Consider the following 26,299-nt stretch of genomic DNA (forward strand, 5'->3'; position numbering starts at 1 on the left):
AGATTGTGCATCAATCAAAAGCTTCAGTTTCAGTGACACCTTTGATTATTTTCAATGGTGTTTAAGTGTGACCTAATTTCGACAGCTGGTTCCAGAAGTTGTCTAATGGATGTACTGCGATGGGACAGTAATGCCCTGTTAAACTGCCAGTATTCAAGTACACTAAAGCTCTCAATAATTTGAAAGAAAAAGGGGTGTGGGTGTGTGTGTAAAAAAAAAAAAAAAAATGGACAGAGGAAAAATCTGTGCCTCTCCTAACTGTGGCTGGATTGTCTGCAGGCTGTAATGATCTGACCTGGACAGAAACCTTTCACGGCAGCACTTGAGCGCACAGGGGAGGGCGCGGGCAGCGCCCATTGATGATAACACCATTTTGTCAGGGGAAATAAATTCTGATCCCCAGCAGCTCCCCTGTTTCTGCCTGGGCCTCCTCCGGGCAGAGCTAATCCAGCCCACCCAGCTCAGGGGTACATGCTGTATTTCACTTCTTTATTAAACATTACATGTATACACACACCCCAACCCATCCATACACCTCTCTTTTCATACACACACACCCCGTTACCAGGTGATGTTCATCAGCAGATATAATTGGTCATTTCCTATATACGGTAACCAAACCAGTCTAAAGCATCACAAGGACTAAAGACGGACACGTGGCACTCTTACTGCTCAGCCTGCGAATGACCAGGACTTTTACATACATAAACAGGCTGTACTAACATGCTGCTTTAAGTGATGCTCCGTTTGCTTTTGAATACAAGATTAGTGCAACACAAGAAAACCCAGGCCCATATTGCTGTCTTCAGTTAACTTTGAGGGCAACAAGTGATTAAGACAACATTAAACTGAAGCTGAAAAATTAGAAAGTACAAAGATGATATTGCTAAAAAAACCAAACACGCACATTTGGTAAAGAATGTCACTATTTTAAATCAAAAAATATCCTAAGACTACTTTATTTCTAATAATTTAAAGTTGCACAAATACCAGTACCACATGCAATACAGAAGAACTGAGTTCTGCTACAAATGTTTTCAGACGCACAAAACCCCTTCTATCTGTAGTTACTAACTCCAGCAGCTCTTTCCCCAGCATCCCCAGAACAAGGGCTAGGTTTTGGCTCTGTCACTGCAACCAGACCTGCAGGTCTCCTAGGCTTGGCTCAGTTCTCCTTTTGCTTGCTGGGTGACAAAAACTTCCAGAAAAACACCTATACTCCAGGAAGGACAATGACTGTGTTTCCCCCACCCTCCTCCTCTCTGCAGGCTGAGCTAGGCAAGACCCCCAAGTATCCAGACAATTATCCAGACTAACAGAGTCTCTCCCTCCCTGACCTTCCCTGGTCAGAACATCACATTTTAATTGAAGTTTATTATCACATTTTCCATTCTGCTGCCAGGGTCAAATGGTGCTCTAGTGAGAAACCCTGCGAGATGATGCTGGTCTTGCCCTGGTACGGTGTTTCTCATTCATACAGGCCCCTGCTTAAGGGCTAGTTAAAAACATCTATCCCATTTAATCACTTTCTTTCCATCTGAAAAAGAAAGGACCCTGCTCTCCTGCTGTAACCACATCTTTTTGTAGCTCTAGGGAACAGTTTATGAAAGAGTTTAATGAAATCATCATAAAACATTTAGAGCCACCTTATTACTATTCCTTTGTGTGGCCCTGACAGAGAGCAATCTTTGAGAGAAAAAGCTTGGAGAAGTGAATTACACTTCAAAAAGGTACAAAATGGGAGAAGAAATGACAATTAATATTTTCTTTAGTCTTCAAAACTTAGGCATTTCCTAGAGCTATAAGGCCAAATAAACTGCCTTCTCTAGCAGCTCCTCAAGTAACAATTTATCTAATCAGCGTGGCAATCAAAGATGAGATTTTGTGTTTACTGATTGCACTAATCAAAATCACTTTTCAAATGCAGCTAATTGACAAGTTTACTGACTGAAATGAAAATCATAGATCAGATATCCTGTGCTGCAGAGACCAAATATGCCATTCATAGAGTATAGCCAAACCACACTTGACTCCCCAAGTTATCAGCACAGACAATTATTCATCAACTGAAAATTGGCACATCAAAGTCAAATCAGAGAACAACAGTAAGGAACACCCACAGCAGGCTCTTGAGGAAGAGATAGCACTCTGGCTGACCGCATTGCCCTTCTAATTTTACTTCATCATACATATAAAAACATAATACACAAAATGAAAAGTTGCTCTGCATCAATCCCATAAAATGTGGGAATTTTAACCACACCAGCTCTAGTTTTTCAGGAAAGCGTGGGTTCCAGATGCTTCCCAATCCAATTATGTCACAACATATAGCTCATGCCACAACACATAGCTGCTCTCTCACAATTATATAGCTGATGAATGTGACTCTGACATAAGAGATAACCTGCCCTGTTAAGAAAGCTCTGCATATGCCTTCCCATTCTTTCTGTTTTTTTAGTTGAAGGTACCTGTGCTTTGACAGACATTTGTGCTTAAACTGAAGGGGGTGACTGCAAAAGGCAAGAAAACAGCTGTGATGTCAGACCTAGGAACACCTTTTGGTACCCCTAGACAGAATGCCATCTGGGTGACATTGGCCCACATGCTTAATTCTGAACACAGATTTCCATCGGAGCAAATGCACTGTCCACACAGACTGTTCCTGTTCAACAAGAGGACTGCCACCTACAGCAAAGCTGCTGACACTTTCATCTTCACAGGTTTGCTTAATACTAGACCCACACAATCCATAATCCAGGATGTGTTATGGTGTCGGGGTATGGTCTGATTTGTAAAAGCATCCTTCAGCGTGAATGTCTGAAAGACTCATCTCAGAATGAGTCAGCAGAAATTTTGGACCACGACACTTGAAAGTATTCCTCTTACAAGGGTTTAAGCAAGTCTGACTCTACCTGGCAGAAGAGGAGTTAAGATGCACATGGTTCACTTGACACTGATAGTTGCAGGTGGCGTGGGCTGGGTCCTGACCCACCAGCCAGGCAGCAGGATACATTTCTGGGACTGCTAGGAAGCAAGCTGTTTTAATCTGCGCCCGTCCCACTGACTGGGACACCAACTGTTCTCACACCCTGGTTAAATAATGAGGCACTGAAAGAAAGACAATCTCCAAATACTAAGTCAACTGCTGCTGTAATGAGTTGTAAAGACTTGACGCTGTAGTCAGTTTAAATCAGAAGTTAGAGTTTAAGACTTCTGTCCTAGGACAGTTTAGCATCATTAGTGTAAGAGGAGGAGAAACAACAAAATTAACTGACAAAGACTACATTTGCAGCATGTTGCACTGTGGTCTCCCATGAAAACAGAGAGTGGCAGGAACCAGCTTCCCTACTTCGGGATGAAGAGCCCCAGAGAGCAACAGCAGGCGCACAACCCCTTGCTTTGTGAAAAAGCCTTTGTACGATGACTGCCGGTGGCGCATGAGGCAACCGCACCACAACGGTGGCTGGAGGGACCAGCAGGTTGACCTGGCATCTCTTTTTGCTGCACAAACAGCACAGGATCAACCTCTACCTAATGGGGAAAGAAAGCAGCATCAAGGAAAGTGGCACAACGAAAGGGAAAAAAATCCCAAATCACCATCAAAACCAAAAAACCCACCCTGCTTTCAGATTTGCCCGGCACAACTGCAGAACAGCAACTAGGGATGCCTGAGGCAATTTGAGGGTGAGGAAGAGGCAGATGAGGGGAAGAAGGAATGCATGAAAGAAAGCCACCAGACGTTTTTTCTGAGGCCAATAGATGGACTGAGATTTCGTATCAATCGGTGGATTCAAGCCTCCTCAATCTGAAAAAATGATGACATTGGGGCATATTTGCATGTGAAGTGCTTGCCACACAACACAAGGTGCTCAGGTGCCATGAGGATGACAGCTTTTTAAGTACCTAACCAGCAAGATCAGCTCCATGTGAGGAAACCGCTTTGAAGTATTTTCCACAACATGTCAAGACTTGAGCTTCAGAAGACGCGAACAGCAGTATAGGGACTAGTGGGGTCATGAATACTTTCTCCAAAACCACACAGACTTTCTCTTTTTGGAGATTCATGCAAAAATGCAATACCTGTCTGGTAGTGCTGCCTTCCCATTTCCCACACTCTTCTTTTTAGACTACACTTCTTGTTTGTTTAAAAAAAAAACACTTGTTTTCCTTTAATCAAAGTTAATAGCTCCAAGCTCTCATATTCGATCCATCTCTCCACTTAAACCAATCTGATTCCTCACACAAGGAGGCTTCTGCACTCACTACTCAACTACACTTCACCTGCTTGGGACTGGACAAGATGTTTAACTCAGAGTGCCCATCAAAATTATTTACTGTTTCATGGGCAGCAGAAATACAAGTCATATATACAAAGGCTGACAGCCTCACTATGTAGTAATCTGGTCTTCTATATGTGACAAAATGTTATTCAAACTTTATCTGTGTCAGCTGTTTAAACTTCAAACACTTGCATAAATACAATATTGCAAGAATTCAGGTGAACAGTGAGAACTTCCTCCTTTAAAGCACTTTTTTAGGCAGTTTAGCCAAGTCTTCTCCTGTCTCAATCCCACCGTTACAGAAACATAGCTCCTGATCACAGGTGAAGAGACAGAACTCCGAACTAGCGCTCTTTTTGGGAGCCATTCGCACACGTAATTCCTTCCCAGGATGAAGAACTCCACTTTGGGTCACACAGTATTTACCTTACCCACTTCCACTGACCCACTTGTTCACCAAGCCAACAGCAGTGGCATCCCTGCCCTCCACCTCCTGTCAGAAGTTGCAACACCTGCTGCAGGGCAGGAGAAGCCAATACAGGACTGTGAAATGGCAATTTCGGTTCAGTCTGGCATCTCAACACCACAGCTCTTCTGTCAGTCTTACAATCTCTGCTGATCTGCCACCATGCCTTGTGCATTAAATATTTTCTGTGGGCAGCATCCTCCTCTCATTGTTCTCTTCAGACACAAAGTACCAAGCTTCTTCTATGTCTGTTGATACTGGTGGTGTTGAGATTTAGCCACATACTGAATACATTCTGGATAGCAGACATTAGGACACCTTAGTAGACAAAGTGCTACCGGGCACAGTATTCAAAATGGGATCCCACTTACATTTACGTGGGATTTAAAATTACATTTTAGTACATTTCACTACAGTAGTTCCATAAAGGAAGAGCAATAGAAAAAAGCAACACAAGGTTGATGCAGATAGATGCCTGAATCTGTCTTTGTTTTTTATTTGTAACAGTGCAACAGACCAAAACAAAACTGTAGTATTTTTCAAGCTCCGAAATGCAGAAAGCAGAACTAACTTACTTGACAACAGTTTAGGAATCTGCTGCTGCCCACTCAGAAGTGGCCTGGCATACGGGTTCCCATAAGTTCCGAGAGGTACTGCATTGGCATACATTCCTGGCATCCCTCTTTCCCTTGGCATCGTATGGCTATTATGTGTAAGAAATGGAAAGGAAAAATAATAGGATGTTTTTATGAATGTCATCTTACAGCACAGCTGCTACCCAGCCCACCAAATGCCCCAGCTCTCTCCAGTGCATCAGTGGAGATGTGCACAAGCACGATGCAGTGACTCGCTTCCAGATCAGGGTCCCAGGCACACCACAAAGAAAGCACATGCTTTGTGAGCTGGTCCCAGAAAAATTTCTGGTTTCTATAGCAAGCCACAATAAGCAGAAATACACATACTTCCTGCAAACCGCTTAAAACTTCACATTCCCAAAGAAGTGAGAGTTGATAGAGATGCAGGATTTGCAAATATTGGTGTGTAAATGTCTGCCAGCTTTTTGCTGTTTTTTTCTTGTGCAGAACTACATTTGCATTAAGACTTGCTGCTTGTGGTGTCTGCCACCCTGGACAGCAATTTAATGAGACATCATATGTGATCAGTAACACAGCTATACTTTTTTTTATAACTATGCCATGGAAGAACAGATGATGGTTCACAAGTGCAGCACTGGAACAATTATGCTTTCCAACACATGAATGGGGGCAAGGGTGTAGCTTTTTCTCCTTACAGCTCCTCCAGAGCAGTAAGATGAAGAAGGTATTTTCCCTTCCTAAAGAGACACTCATGTTCAGTTGCTCATGGAGTTTAATTTTATACGCTGGTATTACAGTCTCCTTTAAACCATTCTCTTTTCTGGCTCCGAAAAACATAAGGCTCCTTGCACCCCCCAGTAAAGAAAAACATTTAATTTTATCTGTAATACATAACCCCAGCTCATTCTCTCATCCTGTGCTCAGAAGCATTCTCATACTACACTGCAGCACCTGAGAAAGTTACTTGGACTTTCAGAGAATTAATAAATAACAACTGTGGCAATGCCTTGAAAAGCAACAACCAGATTGTCTGGTGCTACACATGCCTCAAACAACAGTTTTTAAAACTTCATTTTTAAAAGCATAAGACTGTTATAAAGACAGGAATCTGTTTTAATTATTACTTGTGTGTAATATTCTCATTGTACCTTCTGTACTTCAAGTGAGTATACACCAAACAAGTTTAAAAAACCCAAAACAGCAGGAAAGCTAGTTAGAAATATTTAGTAGAAACACCTCACCCACACCCACCCCCCACATCAAGAAGAATGCAAGACATTACCCCGAAATTATTGTAATATACAGTTTTCATCAACACTGAATGTAAATATCACATGCAAAAGTTTCCAGCATGGAACACCAGCACCTAATCTCTGACAGCCAATCTCTACCCCTTTGTTTCCTTTTTTTTTTTTTTTTTCTTTCTTAATTTAAAAAGCAATAAAAGACTAGAGTCATTTCAGGAAGGCAGTCAGTAACAACGCCTCCAGTCTTACCTTAAAGTTCTAAATGCCGACTGGTCTAAATGAACTGGTTTTCTGTCTCTGTTAAAGCCAAGCTGTGGTCTCCAAGGTCTGCCATCATTGTTGGTTTTTTCCCAGTCTCCTGGCTTCAGGACTGGAGCAGGCTTCCTTTAATATTAAGATAGTTCCAGAAATACTTTTCGGAGCAAATACTCAGATGAATAAATGAAAATGGAATTATTTGAAAACTGACGAATGATACTTACTTTGCACCAGGTAACACTATAGCCTTGAAAACAAAGTCTTCATCAAATTGTGGATCTTTGAAAGAGATACTAGAAGAAAGTATTTGAGGATTAGGTTTACTTGATAACTCAGACAAACAAGGTGAAAAAGTAATTGCTGCTTTATTAAATGTGATGTACACAGCAGACAGGATTCAAGAACCCATGACTTAAATTGCAATGGGTATTCCCTGCATATAGATATACTGATTATATTGAACTTGGATGTCTTGATTATTTTCCACAGGGTGACCTTTTTCCTCCCCTGTATCAATAGCCAGTCCAAAAGAAAGTTTAATGTCTAGAAAACAGTTAGTCCTATGTATGGTAATGAAACTATCTTCTGCAGACGATTGAGTACAAATCCTCTAGTCAAAGCACTGATTGTACTTGATTAAGTTCAAAGGCTGCCATGACACAGACAGGCAGGATATCAGCTTGCTATGCAGTCTACTCAAAAGCGTACACAACTTAGAAGTGGGATTTCCTGGGCCAGGGAGTTTTTATCCCGAAAGGCAGCTTTGCAGTTGTATGCAGCTGTATGCATACAATGTATGCAGTTGTACGTGTGTATGCAGCACAAGAGATATACACCTATTTTCAGTGACATCTTGCAGACCTTGCATTTTCACCTGTCTAGTATTAGACAAACTAATAGTAAATAGTAATAGAGCAAAAAGCAGCTGAAAGCTTAGTTTCTGCTGGTATGATGCATTACAAAGCAGTTTGGGTTTGCTCCAGAAAAATTCACACTCCCAGCAGTTCCAACTCCCTGCTGTAAGTATCCAGGTCTCAGGTAGGTCCCACCAGGGACATGTTTGAAGTACATGGCACCAAAATGCTTCCTGTTCTCTCACTACCTACCATATGATACAGAAAAATGCTTGGGATGCTGAGAAAGAGAAAAACAAGCAGCTAAGCAGAATAATCCACTCTTCCAGCTCAAACACATCTGTTTTTCAGCAGAGAATGAATGAGACTCAAAAGAAGGAGAATAATGATCCCTTGGAAAATTCAGCCAAAGTCACAAGAACTGAAGAGCAAAACCATGACTGCTCATACTATCTCAAAAGACAGGAAGAAAAATCCTTGCAACAGAGAAATGGACAGAAGCGTAGAACAATTCAAACCTCCTGACAGTGGCAGACAGAAAGCCAAAAACTACCTTTAACTCATTGCTCAAAGCAACTAAATCCTCATTTCAGAACATCCTTTCTACAGTATCCTGACAAGCCACAACTTGGCATTTCTTACTGCCTGTACATAGTTGTCCTACTTGAAGCAAGTTATGCCTCCTTGCCGGAAAAAATTATGCAGACAGATCACAAGTGATTTTCAGTGTCTCAAGTATCTTATGTGGCTCAAGAAGTGAAAGGTTACAGGCTCAAGCATTACATAGCTATTATACCATGCCAAATTAAGTGGGAACGACATACAACACACTAGATCTACAAAAATTTGCTGTCAAGTGCAAGAGCAATTAAAATCTTCTGTGACCACAAGATGCACTCTTGGAAACTCTGCATTGGTTTTATTCATTATGAAGTTCCTTATTATTCTCCCAAATACCACATTCAGGCAAGTTAGTATTACTCCTTTACTTCTTAAAGACACAAAGCTTATATTTTCAGGCATCCTATGGGAATTGCTAGGAATAAAAATGGGTCATAATCCAAGAGGCAAAAATCAAGAGCTGCAGGGCTGTCATTCAATATGCCATTCTGTCTCTGAGGTTTCACGCTCACTAACACTGGGGGTTTTTTAACTTAAAAGGCTTGCAAGTTCTGTAGATGTTCTTTGCTCGCCAAAGACCCAGAAGCCCCAACAGAGGGTGAGCAGAAAAGCAACAGCAGGTATTTCTGAGGGGATGAAACACACCTGGTTTGATGCATTGAGCAGCGACTATTTCGGACATCCCCATACGGCACGCCACTATGCACACTCTGACTAACCACCCTAACCTAAGCCCACTGGGTTACAACACAATAGCTTGGATTCAGCTCTCACAGAAAACCAGAAACGTTTAAAGTAAAAGCTTCAATTTTATTGAGATGGATTCTGTTGCAAAATCAACACCACAGAGCACCAGAATAAAAACTGCATTTTGCACACCATTGCATTAAAACCCAGTTTACTTACCTGACTGCAGAATTTTGTGCAAGATCACGCAGCATTGGAACAGGAGACTCCACTGTTCTGGTAAAGAGAAAAATCCCTGTCAAAATGTCATTTAACATATTTCTCACCATTTGCTCCACCTTCTCTGTTGCTACCACTCCTGTTTCTCTGTCAGCTAAGCCTGTGACACGTAAAAGGGATTTCAAAATTAACTTGCCTTTTCCCAAAATCAAATACTTCTATAAGCACTGGAATTGTTGAATCCTTATTTCTTAATGTCATTACTTTTGCAGCTGATCTGTGTGGATTCTCTAGTGTCTAAAAGTAGGTTCACACACTTCTCACTGCCCAGCAGCCAATTTACTTAGGACTAGTCTGCACCTTGGACACCTCCCTGTACTGCTAGGTGTTGATTATAACAAGTCAACAGGTTCTAAGAGGGCAGGAGAAGACCAGAAAGGCAAACATACATGCAGACACCATGAAGATGCAAACCTGCTTCACTAGGAAGAAAAAGGTTTTTAAGTAAAATAGAATACAATTCTAGCAGCTGTTTTACACAGCACCTAAAGAGTCTCCTTTCTAATTGAAATTTAATAGGCTGACACGCACTTGCATCTCAACTCTTTCCTTCCTTCCTCCAGAAAACTTTACCCCTTCAATTCAAGCAGACTAAAAACATGCTTAAGAAAATTATTCTGATCAATCCAAACCCAGATTTCTTTGTTCACCCTACTGTGCACAACTGTCACAGGCTCATGGTACACACAGAGGTCACAAACCGTACACATGTTGGCTGGATTTGATCCAAACCTTTTTAGCAGAGTAAGACTTATTTTGAAGAGGCAATATAAATGCCTGCTCATCTTCAAAGAATTCCTAGCAAACTACTTTCCTAGGTAAAAAACCCATCCATTTCTTACACCCTATCTAGCGAAGGCAAAGCCAGAAGAGTTTTCTTTTTCCTGCATTGCTATTCCCTCCAAGAACAGCTCTGACTTGCTCATATTCTCCACAAGCCATGACAAGAATAGAGAAATGTATATTAGTGAGTGTGACCTAGGATACATTATCTATCCAACAAAATCAGAGTGTTTGTGCATTTAATGCAAATGAGTTACTGAACACCTGCTTATGCCTCTAAGCAAGGTTAGATAAATGAATGCATATCCTACAATGCAAAGATGATACTGATAATTTCTCAAACTAAACGCATTATCTAGAAAACAAAAAATATTACCATTTTTTGTATGTGTAGCTGGTAACAGTCCCAAATTTAGTGCTAGAGCCCAAATGGAAACCAGCAAAATATAACTAATATATCTCTATCTGGATTTTTCTTTCATGCAATTAAGATTGGCATATAAAAAGCAGAGTTTTGGTTTGTTTGGTTTTTTTTTTTTTTAAACAGCATGCACTATTGGAAGTTACATCAGACTGCATTAAATTAACATTCATAACACAAGCAAAGAGGCCAAAACAACATGGCCTTACTGAATAAGACTAATAGCAAACAGGACCTATATAATAAAAGTAGTAGTGATCAGTAAAGTTCAAACACTACTAAATACATAAGTCAGTCTTCCATAGATGAAATGACAAAAATTCATCAACAATTAAACACACACATTAGAGAACTTTAAAGATTTCTGATGCTGCCAAAAAAGCCTAGATCTGAAATAAAAAAAAAAAACAATTTCAGAATTAAAAAGTTTCACTTTCTTGGATTTTTACATATGCTGATGATAACACCACCTACTATGAAACTTCGCAGAAAGCATGTTTAGCCTCAAAACTAAATACACTGCCTTGTCGAGAATTTGAAGTTTCTCGTTGTGGGCACAAAGATATTTTTATTTAAATGTAGATATAACTGAAGGAAATGTCCTTTAGCATCAAACAATCCATTCCAGAAACCATACTCACTGATCTGGAAGAACGGCATTTTCATTCAGTGTAAGCTTTCCCTGGATTCCATAGCACAACTCTGGGGGTATATCCACTGGCTACGGAAAAAAAAATATGTTTAAGCTGAAGCACTTTATTAGACCTCCACCCTCACCATTTACGCAATCCCTTAAGAACAAATACAACCTACCTCTGTATTTTTGGTCTTGTACTGTTCCACAATAAAGTCACAAAGTGGATGGTGTTTTCCAACAAAGAGAACATCACCACCAAGGCTATTTCTTCTGCCTAGAAAAGATGAAGACAATGGGGTAAGAGTTCAGAGCAAAGAGGGAAGGAAGGAATACAGAAGACCAGCACACCGTCCTGTTGACATCTCCACAAAAGGAAAGCTCCATTGTGATTTAGGAGAAAGCTCTGAACCCTCCTTCAGAGTGTTGGAAAGACAGTGTCTCTGCTCAGAACAGGATGTCTCTGGTCACAAGGGTAGCTGGCAGTCAGTAAATGGGAGTCTTGTCTTTAATGGGAGGAAAGCTGAATTTAGAAAGTGATGTTGAAAATACAGACAGGCTGGGCAAAAAAACCCAAACCAAAACAAACCAAAAAAAAACCCCAAAAAAAGAAAAATGAAACCACCCCCTTGTGCTGCTCCATGCCCAAGCAGTTTACCTGCAAGAACCATCTATTATTTTTGTACAACAGAGAAAGTAGCACATATATTTGCCTATATAAACTGAACTTGAGGCTTCACATATAACCAGGCACAGCCAGCCTACTGGTCAGAACAGCCAATACACCTATCAAGTTTTACCAACTCTAACCTTGGAAACAGAGTTTATTCTTTTGATTGCCACATACTCATCTAACAAGGACTTTAGCAGCATATACTGGTAGAAGCTTTTTATACAATTAACCTGCCATCTAATTTTCAGGTTGTCTTACAAAGATCTACTTGAGTAAAAGAAAAGTGGAAGCTACAAAAACAAACCTGTGGAGGATCATTCTAATTACCAGCACCATCCATGAAGAACAGGCTACAGACTGCCATAGTTCAATTCATCCAAATGTCTATCATACCTTGCTCATTTAGGGTGAAACAAAGGTAGTAACAAGTTGTTAACAAAATATCACAATTCTTACTTTCTTCAGGAGTGAGGTCAGGGTAGACTTCTTCCAGGGCAGCTCTAAGGCGTCGCTCATCAACAAATGGCAATAATGCAACACCTAGCAAAACAAAACTTTTTTTCAGCACTTGTTGAAACAAACAGAAAACCCCCCAAACAAAACCACACTAAAAATAAACAAAAGAAACCCCCAACACACCCAAAAGACACTAGCATGGAAAGGTCCGGTAGATTCTAACCCAAGAAACAACTGTTGCATCAGTCACAGAAAAGAAAACCCTGCATTTTCAGAGGCTGAGCCTACATGTTTAGGGAAAAACAGTTCAGTGCTACTGCAAGTTGAAAAGGGAAGCTTCTCTCCAAGCACCACTCCATCCTCCTCCTTCTCCCAGTCCCGGGCACCGGGAAGCAGTAACCTCTACCCTCACCTGTCTCATTTAGGACCAAGATGAGCTCAGTAAGACAGTCATTATTTGTCTCATTTGCTACAGTTACTCCCCTGACAGAACTCAATACTACTTTATTCAAATTAATTTATTAAGAGACAACAATGGAAGAAACCACTCCAATTTCAGCAATGAGGTGATAGAGACACTATCCATTAGGGACTATTCATACCAGCTATTAATTTTACTCTGAGATAACACAGAGGCTCTTCTCAGGATCAAAATCCTTCACTAAGCAGCACAGCTCAGAGCCTACTCGATCACACTGAATGAAGCCGAGAACAGCCTTCCCTGGTATGCTCCTGGATATGTTTTCTTCTACTATAAAATCAAAAAAGGCACTAAAAAATTTAATATGAAAATTCTTCAAAGATTTGCTCCCGTCAACCTTATTATCAGTCACAACCTAAAGTAATTATTTTAGTTTTTATCTCCCTTACCACAAAACATTAGAGCTTTTCCTGACCAAGATGACAGCAAAGGATTTCTACTAAACCAATATTTAGAGTTTCATATTTGTGCCTGTACCAGTTCTACTGGCAGGCAGATCTCCTACACACTTGTTATCACTAAGGTACAACATTCACAGAGACTTCCACAGACTTAAGATTCTTGATCTAAAAGTTGCTTTGCCTGAAACACTTTTGCTTCAGAAGTTAGATCATTACATGGCTTTATTAAAACAAATACCCTTGTCCTAGGGCTAAAGGAAAGGAGGCAACCTAAAACTCTACCTGAAGTGTAATTATACCAGAAGCTCATATGCTCTCCTAACAAAATCAGTTTGGAACAAACCATAAGTAAACTGTTAAATATGTCAGAAGTTTGAGTCAGAATTTTATTTAGCCTACTGTAAAATAACAAGGAGCAGAGCTGTACAGCCTGCTGTCATCAACCTCACAAACAAGAAATCTGCACTGTCCCTGCTTGTAAGTATGAGGATAATCTTCACACACCCTGACTACTGCTTTATCAAAGACAGCACCAGACCTCAGCCATGTTTGAATTTCAGCTGGAACATAACTACCTGTGAACGGGAACGGCGATAAGCCTACCCTGGAAAACAATTTATTTTCACCTTCACAACACACTGGTAGAATGACAACAAAACAGAAAGTGTTCATAACGTAGGAGATTGCAAAAATGATCCATGCTGAGCTTTCAGAAGCATAATCACATCTCTAAAAGGAAGACCTTCAAACATGTCATTAAGAGGACAAGGTATACTAGATGCTTTTAACCAAGACAGTCTGTACTTCCAGCTTGCAATATATTTGTTTCACAACCGCCTCTTAAGTATGAGAATTCCAGATGTTAATCCAGAACAAAGAGTTTATAATGCAATTAAGCATTGAATGAATCAAAAATAACTTTGCAGGCTGCTGAAAGCATGCGGGAGCTACTTAAAACATTACTGCTTGAAACTATGGACTTGAAACTGGACAAAAGGACTAAGGAAAGTTGCCAGAATTACCACAGGGATAAGTAAGAGCTTTAATTTACAGAGAGAAAACTTGTTATGCAACACTGCTCATAATATCTAGGAATATTCTCTTTGATTTTGGAACACTGTCCTGAGTAAGACACTTGTGTGTCTAACTGTGGCTATTTCAAAGCATTGGTGAGCTGCCTTGCGGCAGGCCAGGGAGGGAAATCACAGAACTGCTGATGTCAGCAGGAACCTCTGGAGATCACCTAGCCCCCACCCCCTGCTCCAGCATGGTCATGGCTGCTCAGATTGCCCAGGACCACATCCAGCTGGCTTTGGAATATCTCCAAGGATGGAGACTCCACAGCCTCGCCAGTCAACATGTTCCAGTGTCTGACCACCCTCACAGTAAAAATGTGCTTTCTTACACTCAGGTGGAATTTCATGTGTTTAATTTTGTGCCCAAATAATTATTTATACCTGTAACTGAGATGTTACACTATTGCCTGAGCAGCATAACCAGCCACAAAATTTGGCAGACCTTTAATATTCTCTAAAGAAAGAAGCTGCATTAAATACTATAGCTGCTTTTTCATTCTCTGTATGCATCCAAGTATTTCTATATTCCCCAAAGCATTTTTCACCAGGTACTAATGAGCCACTGATTGAACAGAACAAGATCCATTAATTAAATGCAAAGAAGACAAAAGACAATTACACAGTAAGCCTGATCAAAACACAGAAATGATTAATCTAGTTCAGGACAAATTAAAAAATCTAGAATGACTGCTGAAATTACTAATAATCCTTGCCAATCCTAAATCAGTTACTGAACCATAAGTTGTTCTCCATACTGATTTCTTTTCAAAAATATACCTGCTGCAAAAATACTTCTCCCACACACCAAGTAACACAAGTTACTTGTGTGACTTGGCGCATCATTATCTCACCAATTTTCCATTTTCTTCCTAGTTTTACACAGATTATTACAACTAAGGTCAGTATATTATAGCTCAAAAAAGAAAGTTGAAATGTCACCTTGCCAAGCATATTTCTTCCCATTTAAATCAATAGCAAAATCTTCAGGGTAGAAGTCAATTATGCTTGATTCCTGTATGTGAGAAAATAAAAAAATAATCATTAAAGCCAATTATGAATTTGACTCAGAATGCCATGTAGTACCATACTTCACAGAGGGTGAGCAAACAAAGCTAAGGAGGATACAAAGGACTTTGACTAATAAAAACATCTCTTACTAAACGTCTTTAAACACGTATAAAGTGTGGTAAGGCACTTCCATCAGAATGAGAAATTAAGCAGGACAGAATGATTCCAGATAAGTGGATTAATGTGTTTGCTCCCCAATTACATTTTGCAAGGTTTCTATAAGAAAGTAAACAATCTTACTAAAAAGAAGAGTAAAACAGTCAGGAAATAACTTTTCTCACTGAAACATCTGAATTCAAAGAGCCACTTTTAAGGATCTTTGAAGAATCTCTGCAATCTACCAAAAATGTTCCCTCCTGGTCTCTTATTTTTCTGCCTGAAGTAAGAAGCAGTGAGTCACGCCCACACAACTGCAAGATGACATAACCTTACAGGGGGGAATACAACAAGGACTCCTACCGGATCTGTCATGAGTTTCCTCCATGTTGGTGGCAGAAAATTCCCACTTGCAGCTGGAAATACTCCCATGAGTTGTTCAAGAGGCTTAAACTGTTGAAATTAAACAAGCAGATGTAGGACATTTCTAATGAGCTGTTAAATCATAAGTAAATAAATACGTAAATAAAGATGCCCTACCGGTTTGGAGCCTTTCTCAAAATCTGAAGGCATGTCTGCAATACCCTCAAAATCAGAAGCAAATGGAGCATAGTGAAAAGGGTAATACCAGTTCCAGGATGCACAGCCCTAGGATAGAGAAACAAAAATCAACAAATCAAAAAAGAAAAAAAATAATCACATAGCCCAGTCACAAAAGGTGACAAAATTTAGCCCAACAACAACCAGGAGAAAGAGGAGTCCCAATGATTAGAAAAGAAAGAGCTCTGGCCTCTAAAGGTACTCTGGACTTCAGGTTGGGACTTAACTTTTCATAGCCAGACTAGAGCGAGTGAATTCACTGGACAGTGAATGGAGACCTCGGGCATTTCCTCAGCAGCACAGAACAGTGGATAGACTTCTATGCCAAAGTACTCTTGCTATCTGCTAGGTTTGAGTCAGTAAGGGAGACAGTCAAAGAGACAGGACCTAGCACCAGAACGACACAAAAGACCTTAAAGCAGAATCTTAAACTTATCTCATGCCTTTTTCCTCCCCCCGAGAAAAAACATACACGCATGTGCACAAAGTCTAATAAAACCAAGCACAAGTTTTCTTGCAAAGAGTAGGAAATCACAGTCTATCCACACAGGTAACCAGTCCCTGGGGCTAAGCTGAGGAACGTGTAATAAACGGACACATTTTCAACTTGTGTAAACAGTTTCTACTACTGTTTTTCAATGCAAAATCCCACTGCTAACTTGGGAATATGGGAGACCAGAGAACCCTGACAAGGGTTTCACGCCACAAGGTGTGAAAACGTGAACACTATTTGTTGCAGGTTAAAAAAGTATTCTGGTTTTAACTGTTACTTTTCTGTTCAGTACCAGCACTAATACACACTTTGAGTAACATTTTGCTTTTCCCCTCTTCATCCTGAATATTGGGAAATACAAAGTGCATTCACTTGAAAGACAGAAAATAATCCTCAAAAAGGAGAAAATAAAGTAAACTCAAAACACATCAGAACAATGCATTTTGTAAAAGAAACGCAGCTCTAGAAGGTCTAAGTCAAGTTTTCACCTCCTCAGCTATTTTTCTTAGCAGTACCACTTGAAACAAAAGCCTACTATTTTGACTTCCAATTCTGAATTAGCAAATGTCAATGAGGCTCCTCCAGCGATATTTTTGGTATAAAATTATTGAGACTGTAATTATTAGATGTAATTCTTCATATGGTTTCAGTATGTTTCAAAAGCCAGGTGGATTGGTTTCTTTCTTTATTTTTTTCTTTCCTGTTTTCCCCCCCCCCTCCAAACAGATGTTTCCACTAGTGGAACGCGCGCTCTGCATTATTACCTTTTTATAAGAATAGAAAAGCACATACCATATTCTGTCAGAAGTTTTATGGACAATAAGCAATGATTATTGGAAGCAATTGTTATTATGGTAAAAAGAAAAACCAAAAAACCCTCAAGCAAGCCTATTTTGAAATTACCCCAGTCCGAACAGCTTCCTAATCTAACTTCGATATGGGAAGAAAGTGATTTGACTGCTGCTCCATACCAGTACAACAGACTGCCCATGTATAGCAGGTTACAGTATCTTGCCTACACATAGTCCTGTTAATGCAAGTACAAACAGCAGCACATGCAAGTACTTCACTGCTGCACTATTTTAAGTCTGCAATGTAATTTTTACGAGGTCTAGAGAGAGACTTGCCTTCTTTTGGAGTAATCTGAATACGAAGCAAAATGGCAAAAATGAAGGCCTAAACATTTAGGTACTTTATTAAAGTTTCCCTTTGGAACATTTCTAAATCAGAAAATATTTTCTGTACAGTCACTTTTCCTTGAAATCTTATTGGCAGTCCTCAGTTTTCTTGAGAGCAGCATGGTCCTGCCCGAAGTCTGAAGCTGTCAACCTCACAGATTCACTTTCTTTGCAACTGTAATCACTTATCACTTCTATACGCACTGGTCCCTTCAGCCAGAACGTCCACAAACTCAGAAGGACAAGGAGTCACCTACGTACATCTCAGTAACTAAACTGGTTTTACCACCTGGACTGCAGAGTGTTGCCTAGGGGCTTGCCCATATTGTTTTAAGTTTGGTAGGTGCCTGTCTTCCAGCTCCTACACATTCAAAGCCACAAATCTCTCAGCAGTGCACATGCAAACACCACCCCGGTTTGAACAGTTGTAAAAGCACACGATATCTGCACAAGGCCATGGCCACTGATTGCAAAGGAATAAATGCACACCCCACGCATGCTTCTTTGCATAAAACAAAGTTAACTTTACAATCTTCAAATGAGTATAAATATTTTGGCCACCTCACAAATATCTCAGTTTTGGCATAATACTCCCTTCCTATAAGCCCTTCAGTTGCCCTTAAAATTCAGACTGCCTTTTGCAGTGGTTTTGTACTACTGCACCACTGAAGGTCACACTGACAGTTTTCCAGCCAGCAGACACCTACCGCTCATCTGAATATTCATTTACACACTTTGGAGACATACGGGCACATATAGAGTTCTAAGAACGTATTTTACCATGGTTAGCGGGAAAACAGTTTGCTTTCAGCAGACCTTGACTGTGCACAGGGTCACGGGAATTTCCACCTATAAAGGTGTCCAGGTGACATTCGACCTCGGCGAAAGGAGCTACTCAAAGGTGAGGAGAGCTCAGCTCCCCTGCACATCAACTGCAACAGACTTGCAAACCTAACTGATACAGTGGAAGGGAAGACTCTTCCTTTTTGTTCTAAGGGGAAGAGTGGGGAAAGGAGTACACATTAAAATAAACTAACTTTAAGACTGCATAGTTTTCTTGCAGGCATGTGAGGTATTTGCCCTGCCTGTGCTCCAATTTGGACAGATGTGAGCTACCTATGAAAAGTGTGCAGTGTTATCAGTGTGGCACTGTGTTCAAGATACAAAGCTCTGCTGAGACAGATAAAACTTCACTGGCTCTAGCACATTCTGTTCCCAGGTCACACACAAAACACAACTTACTTTGTCTTCAGGGCATGAAGCTAGTTATTAACGATCGGTGCAACAAGCCCCAATATGTCTAACCAATCTCTTGCAGTCTGAAATCTCAATTATCAAAATATTTAAATCAGATACAGATTACTTCAATCACTATACACTTCATGTAGACCACTACAATCTATGGAGGAGACTGACAACTCTGTTCCGTTCAAATTCTTACTAGCATTTCACAGGCTTTGTCCCTTGTTCACTCATTTAGTCATCTGCAATTTCACTATGCATGGTTATGTATTGCAAAGGAAAAATATGCATCAGCCCTTAATAAACTAACAAGTGCTGTTACTGTATGCGAGAAACAAAAAATGCATTCAAATCTTGAGTGCCACGTAGAATGAGCACCCACTTATTTATATCATAAAAAAAAAGCACTGCTTTCCAAAAATGAGCAATGGATAATTATTATTTCCTGAAAAGAAATAGGGTACAGATGCAAAAGAAAACTGAAGTTTCAAGAAGAAATTTAAGTACCTGATAATAGTATCTGAGAACCCAGCAAAGCCCTTCTACATAGGACTGTACAACTTTACGACGGAATTTCTCATCAGAAGCATCAACATCAAATTTGTTTTTATAGTAGCGCTGTTTCCAACCAGTTTCCCATAACCTGCATAACAAACACAAATAGATGTCAATATATGCACATTTACATATCTGAATTAAAATATAAGCTAAAGTCGCTTGCTACTTCAACTCCCATTTTTATACAACTGAAGTGAAAGCATAAAAACTAATACTCAACAGCAAGAGAATAAAATTTGATGGTTGGCATCACACAAAATCCAGATGAAATTCTGAAGATACCACCCTGATAAATAGGTCTTCAAAGTACTTGTTAGGAACAGGGTAGCTTTTCAAACCTCTGCCTGCTGCTGTCAGGATTTTCCAGAACAGTATCGCTCCTGGTTGGCAATTTTACCTCTCTTATCAGGAATCTATTACCAAAACTGCCGTATGAACTCTATTCTTTAACTCTTCCAACCACTAGAAAGAGAACAAACTCTTTCCCTTCCTTATTTAATCTACCCTAGGCCAAAATCTTAATCTTATTGGAATATCTTTTCACATCAGGTTCACTCCTCTATTCTCAATACCCCTCTCAAGCAGAAAAGATAGTTTCCCAGTTAATCAAAATGAAAAAGTAAGAAAATAAATAATAAACAACAGAAGCTTGATTTCCATATTCCATTGCTGTTCAGACAAGCTACGATTACCAGCAGAATTACTGCAACTCAGGGATCCCGTGCTTGCTGACTCACATCAGTCTAGCTCCCTTCTACACAAGGATCTTCAACCTTTCATGCCAGAAATGGATATTGGAGCCAAAAGAGCACCAATCTCAGGCACCATTTATCCTTACTTCATGCAGCTCCCCATTATGTCTGTCTACAGATGGGGCAGGGGAAAAAGAGCCATTTGCTCATGTGACATACAAGCATCTGAATCTCTCAGCTCTACTGTATAATTTAGGAAAAAAGTGAATAACGCTCTATATTGTGCCACATTTCAAGCAAGATCATTCCATGAAGACTAACAGTAAGCCCAGACCATAGGCTCCTCAAAAACCTGACAAGGCAGCAGGAATAGAGCTGTGGGGGGCATGGGCAGCAACAGGGATTGCTGTCTACAGACTCCTGACCTTTTCATCCTTGGCCATTTTATCCGCTTGCTGCATCTGCTGTGTTCCCTGTCATTCAATAGGTGACACGTAAATTCTGAGAGAACAGTTGTGCCACAAGCAAGAAGCCATTAATATGCACAAAATTCTTAGGACTAACAACTTGAAGTGACACGACAATCTTGGGTGAAATCACAGTTCAAATCAGACTGCCATCTACAAAGGCAGTTTAAGTAATAGAAAGATAAAGCTCGACTTAACATTTGGTTCAATCATGATATCATGCTTCAGAACTGACCTCCCTCATAGAACTATTTGGTTTGGGATTTTTTGTTTGTTTATGGTTCGGTTTGTTTTTTGGGTTTTTTTTTTTTTTTTTTGTTTGTTTTTTTTAAATTTAAACCTATTAATCACCAGAGTTCATGCATTCTCTACACATCTCTCAAAGTTCATGTGACTTTTGGCATTCAAGTGAACTAGAGTAAAGCAAATTACAAATCTGATTTAGAAACTAGTTAAATCAGATAATCCCTTAATAATGGTGGGGCTTTGAAATAGAATTTAATTCCCAACAATTCAAAACTTGGCATTATCACAGCCAAAACCAATTGTGCAAGATCTCTTTCCACAAAGGCTGTCACCACTTTAAATTACATACAGAACCTAAAGCACACAAGTAACCTGCGAGGCCAACTCCAACTTCACTTGTCAGAATCTCGCAGAGCAATAAATATAGCGTGTGAAGCCTTTAAGACAGCAAAGATCAATCAACGCTTTTTTACATGACACATGTCCTTCTGGTTTTGGAAAAAAGATCATCCCTTGCTTCTGTTTCAAATTAGTTGCCCAGTACAGGGATGCTTTTAAAAAATCTGACCTGAGCTAGTTCAAAGTTTCAAACTGATGAGGAGGTAGAGAAACCAAGACATATTTTCAGGACTAAGAAAGGAAGGTGAGCAAGGACAGAGCTACTTGCATTAAGTCTTGAAGGACAGAGTCAAGAATGTCTGCAGCCTATGAGCATCTGACCCTAGGAGCTCCATGGCAGCTAGACACTTGCATAAATTTCAAAAACCTTTTCTGTGAGGTAACAAAAACCAATCTGCTAGTTGACTAGAACTATTTATTCTAGTTTCAAAGTCATCTTAAATATAAAAAGTATCTTTGCAGACAACTTTGCTGCATCTAATACCTTTATGCAGTTGTTTTTACCTACAATGAGAAGTATAAAATTAGTTTCCACTCAGAAAAGGATCTGAATAAGTATTCTGAGCTACAAAAGAGCTTAACTGCAGATGAATGTAGCATTTGGTTTTGCTTGACAATACCAACCCTGTCAGAACTATTGCTACTCATAAATCACAGCGGTTCATTCACACCGGTTGTTATAAGACTATTAAAGTTTCTTAGAGAACCTCTTCTAAAATTCAAATGGAAAGTAACTTTTAAATGTACACTTTAAAACCCAGACTCAGACAAAAATTCTGCTTGATTGATTAAAAAAACCCTATCGATCCATTCAGATCTGCACCTATAGGAAAGAAAGTAAGGATAAGAGCTAGAACACATCATATTGGAAGATCTGACAGGCTGCATGTCACAAACGTCACAGTAACTGTTGGACACTAGTCATCAGTACTTCACAATGAAGTAACCCTTACTGTTTTCCCATGTCCACTTACCTTCCCTGACGCTACAGGAAACAAAAACCTACTGGTTGCATTTATTAGCGCAGAACCTTTAACAAAAAACTGTAAGGGTCTTCATCCTCAACTTAAAAGGCGATAGCTTGATTTAAACCTTTGACAAATGCAGACTCACTGGTAATTCGCTGTCAGTTAATTCTCATAAAATTCCTATCCCTTAATCATCTAGGGATCAGCCATCCTAAGGCATTTAAAGAACTCGTCATAGACAAAACAGGGTTTGCTACAAATCAAAGATGGAGGAAAGCATATTGTGATAGTCAGGATAAATAACACTGCACATGTGAATGTAACTGAATTTTATGGGTTAAACAGCTCAAAAATTCAACTGCAAAACAGCGGCATTCAGCTCACATAATCAAAGCTGAACAGTGAATGTCTAGCCAATCTAGTGCTTGGTCTCAAAGGGAGTAGTGGCTTGGAGGATGAAAACCTGCACGCATACTAATCTAGATACTTAGATTTAACAGCTATAGCTTACACATCTCACTGGAATTTAGTGAATATTCTAACCCTCCACATTAATTACTGGTGGATAAAAAGATCATAGAAAAGCATCTGAAGGCACTGCTGCTCTAAGCTAAATGGCATTAATTAGACTGCATCTATTTCAGCAATTCGCTAACAAAGTGCTACAAAAAATGGCTTCACCTGATATTATCCTCTGGCTCAGGTTCACTGTCACTATCTTCAGCTTTCCGCTTAATTCCTCCTGTCAGGGATGGGCTGCCATCAGAAGTGAGGCTGGTATTTGGAGATGATGAAGTTGTCTAGGGTCAGAATTATTACAGATAAATGCGGGGGGGGAGGTGGTGGTGGGGAAGGATTTATTAGGCATTTCCAATTCAAGTTAAAATTAACAGCTTCGTGATAATCACATGCATTATTTTTAGTTCCCCCAAAACTCAAGGCAAAAGCTACACAATCCTTAAACTACTAAGCCAAGGAGCAAGAGAGAAGAAAACCACATCTTTGTATTAAAAGGCAGGCATTAATACAAACAGGCAAAAAGTTCATTATATTTGAGAAAGAAAAAAATGCATGAACAAGATAGCATAAATTGATAAAACATGCCATTTCTGATATATTCCCGTTTCCGAATACAACTGTTTTCTGTAGTCCTAACAGCTTATGTTAGAACTTTATTTCACAGCAATGGTGAAAAAAGCACGTGCAGATTATTGTAAAAAAACCCGCTGCTTGTAATTCAGAACTGGCAGAAATACTCTTAAGTTTCTTCATGACTGATCTTTTAAACGCCTTTCAAATTTATCTATTCTATTACTACAGAGTCTAAAAGAAACTTTTCCCATTCCATAAAGGAACTGATTTGCCTAACCCATGTGCAAAAGTTTCAAGACTAAAAGGGAAGAATAGCAGAAATTATATTTGGAAAAAGCATATTGTATTTATTTATTCTTAGGAGACAGAATACACATCTTTATGATGAAAAGGACCTTTAATTTGTTCACTGGATAAAGATTTGTGCTCAGAAATAAAACTTTAGTTATAATTGTTATTTAAAATTAACAATCAAGACTTCTAACACAGAACTCAACTTATTTCCAGTTTCCTCTCACTTCCTAATACCTTTCCAAAAGCTTCATTTAAGTTTCTCCTCTTCTCAGTGAGAAGCAATGCTTTGGAAAGTAAAATCAGCTGACAAACATGTACCCATGCAAATCACAGATTTCCAAAATACAAAATATCTATGTGTCTGTGCGTTTTAATATTCTTTTTGGTAACTGCAAAGACCCCCAGCTCAGGTATTCAGTTTGTGTCTCTCACAAGGCTACTGAGGAAGTTCCTAAACCTGACTCTGCAAGTGGCAAACAAGTTCAGGGAGAAGAGCCCCTGTATCTGACTTGGATGCATTCACCTCACACTTGCCCTCCCAGAGCTATTTAACAAGCAGTATCATACCAAACATTAAAAACACCATTTTATTCACAAAATAAATAAAGATTGGGTATTAAAAGCCACTTCCTTGAAAACAGAAATGTTTTGGTGTCTGCTTTTCAAGAAAGCTTGGTGGGGTGGAGAAAAGGGTGTTCAGAGCAACACAGGATGATTATTTCCCCTTCTACGTGGAAATACCTTTGAACATCTACTTACAGAATTCTGCCTGTCATGCATTCTCATCTCAAAGGCGGCTTGTCTAGGGTTACTGATTGCCTGAGGGCTAGATCGATTTCCCAGAGCTTGAGGGGAAAACTGTCCACCGGGAATAAAAGAAGGCTGATCCCTCTAAAAGATAAATATATACAAGTATACTGAAAAAGCTGTGTAATCTCCACAGCAGCATGATAACGCTCTCCTGCAATTTTGGGATTAACATGTTATATGAAACAAGCATAATTTACTTAGTTCAGCTTAAATTAGTTGTGTTTAACTACCACAACCAGATATAAGATGACACTTTCAAGTGAGATCCTTATATTCCTATAATTTATTACGCTCTTTAAAAAAACCAAACCAACCAAACAACCCACCCCTACATTTTGTGCCCATGTTCTTTCTACAAGGGCTGAAAGGCAGGTTTCTTCTTGGGGTGGGGGGCGGAAGCGAGACTTCGTCTAACTTACTAGCCAGAATGTATTCTTTGTAAGCAAAGTGAACAACCTCTCCCACTCTCATAGGAATAGTCAGAAAATATGTAATTTAAAAAATACACACAAGATCTTGATAGTACTCAGAGGGAGATATCATATGCCCTGAAAGTTCTGGAAGCTACGCTTACCTGTATGCCCTAACCAACAACAAAGAGCTATGTTGAAATGAACACACAAGAGCCCACTTAAAATATCAGAATTATTTTGTTAATAGAAGAAAATTCAACATCATTTCAATAACACAGTTTTAAAGAATATGATTTACATGGGTCAGAAAGGGAGAGATTTTTGACAACATCGACTTGTTTACAGGCAGAACGCAAGGTAACTATAGTTTGCGGAAAGCCTTCCTTGCTTTTTTAGAAACATGCCTCTAAGTGAGCAAATCCATTTAACGCAAACTGGTACACATATTTAACTTGAAACTCAGACTAAACTCTATTTGCCGTTGGCAAAACAACTGCTGAGACTACTTGTGTCAATGCATGGAAAAGGAATTCCTGTACAGTGACCATGCTGAAGCATCACTAAATAATCTTGAAAGTGCAAATTTGAGGGAAACAACATACAGCTATCATCCAGTGCATGCAACACTGTCCCTCCTTTCCCTCTTAAGAAGTCTTTAATATGCAATTCCTTCTTTTGAAGCCCCAGTCTACAAACAGCCATGAAAAAACACTCTACTTTTTATTCTACTGCAACACAGTTTACATAAAAGGCCAGAAAATACCATGATTACAACTGCAGCTTCAACCAACCCATGTGCTGAAAACTATAGTATACATTTTAATTCTTGTTAGCTTTTGCATTGTGAAAGGAAATAACTTACCTTCATTCTTTTTCTTTTTTCTTTTTGCCGCCTTTTAAAGTTATCCTAGACAAAGAATAAAGAGAAATAAAATCAGTAAAACATACAGATTTCCTGGAAAAATATTTCATTATAATCCTCTACTGACCGGAAGGCCATAGGTTTTTTACATAATGTTCTGAACAAGACATAGGTCAATTTTCCGTTGGATTTGCAGACGCGAGATTTTCTAACCTACCCTGAAAACCTACGGGGGAAAAATGTAGCTGTGCATTCAAAGCCCCACAATTTCAGTAATGGCTTGTATCATCTGCTATGTTTAGCTATAGCCTTACTTCAATGTGACAGCAGTGTCAAAGGGCACAAGCTCCTTGCCTGCACTGGAACAGCCACCAAGAAAAAAAAGTAATGTCTCTTCTACTTTCCTAAAGTCCTCAAAACAGGAAAAGAGGTGGCTCAAGGAAGATATTTCTTATTCTTAGGCCACGCAAACTGAAAACTTGAAGTGGAAATGCCAATTTGATATTCAAGAGGTGCAGGCTGGGGCAACTATAAACAAAACATTTTGCCAGCACTGGCAGAGCATTTTTTGACTGGAAAGTAAACACAACCCTGCCCTTTAATTCACA

General features: G+C 39.5%; 1 protein-coding gene across 5 annotated transcripts in view; it reads right to left on the reverse strand.

Moving 5' to 3' along the window:
* Positions 1 to 26,299, reverse strand: part of XRN2 (5'-3' exoribonuclease 2) — a 52,527-nt gene that overhangs the window by 12,380 nt on the left and 13,848 nt on the right. For 3 of the 5 annotated variants that reach the window (XM_056357845.1, XM_056357844.1, XM_056357843.1), the window contains exons 14-27: positions 25,692 to 25,736; positions 24,366 to 24,497; positions 22,902 to 23,020; positions 19,398 to 19,533; positions 15,918 to 16,025; positions 15,741 to 15,830; positions 15,153 to 15,225; positions 12,256 to 12,339; positions 11,306 to 11,403; positions 11,134 to 11,213; positions 9,229 to 9,285; positions 7,072 to 7,140; positions 6,839 to 6,973; positions 5,322 to 5,449 (exon numbers count right to left, since the gene is read on the reverse strand). In XM_056357845.1, coding sequence (XP_056213820.1) covers positions 5,322 to 5,449; positions 6,839 to 6,973; positions 7,072 to 7,140; positions 9,229 to 9,285; positions 11,134 to 11,213; positions 11,306 to 11,403; positions 12,256 to 12,339; positions 15,153 to 15,225; positions 15,741 to 15,830; positions 15,918 to 16,025; positions 19,398 to 19,533; positions 22,902 to 23,020; positions 24,366 to 24,497; positions 25,692 to 25,736 — 1,354 coding nt within the window. Of the gene's footprint in view, positions 1 to 5,321; positions 5,450 to 6,838; positions 7,002 to 7,067; positions 7,141 to 9,228; positions 9,286 to 11,133; positions 11,214 to 11,305; positions 11,404 to 12,255; positions 12,340 to 15,152; positions 15,226 to 15,740; positions 15,831 to 15,917; positions 16,026 to 19,397; positions 19,534 to 22,901; positions 23,021 to 24,365; positions 24,498 to 25,691; positions 25,737 to 26,299 lie in introns of those variants that run through there. The other 2 variants (XR_008825063.1, XM_056357846.1) reach the window with 2 other exon arrangements.

Source organism: Falco biarmicus, chromosome 12 (genome assembly GCF_023638135.1).
Source record: "Falco biarmicus isolate bFalBia1 chromosome 12, bFalBia1.pri, whole genome shotgun sequence".
In the NCBI taxonomy this organism is placed as follows: domain Eukaryota; kingdom Metazoa; phylum Chordata; class Aves; order Falconiformes; family Falconidae; genus Falco; species Falco biarmicus.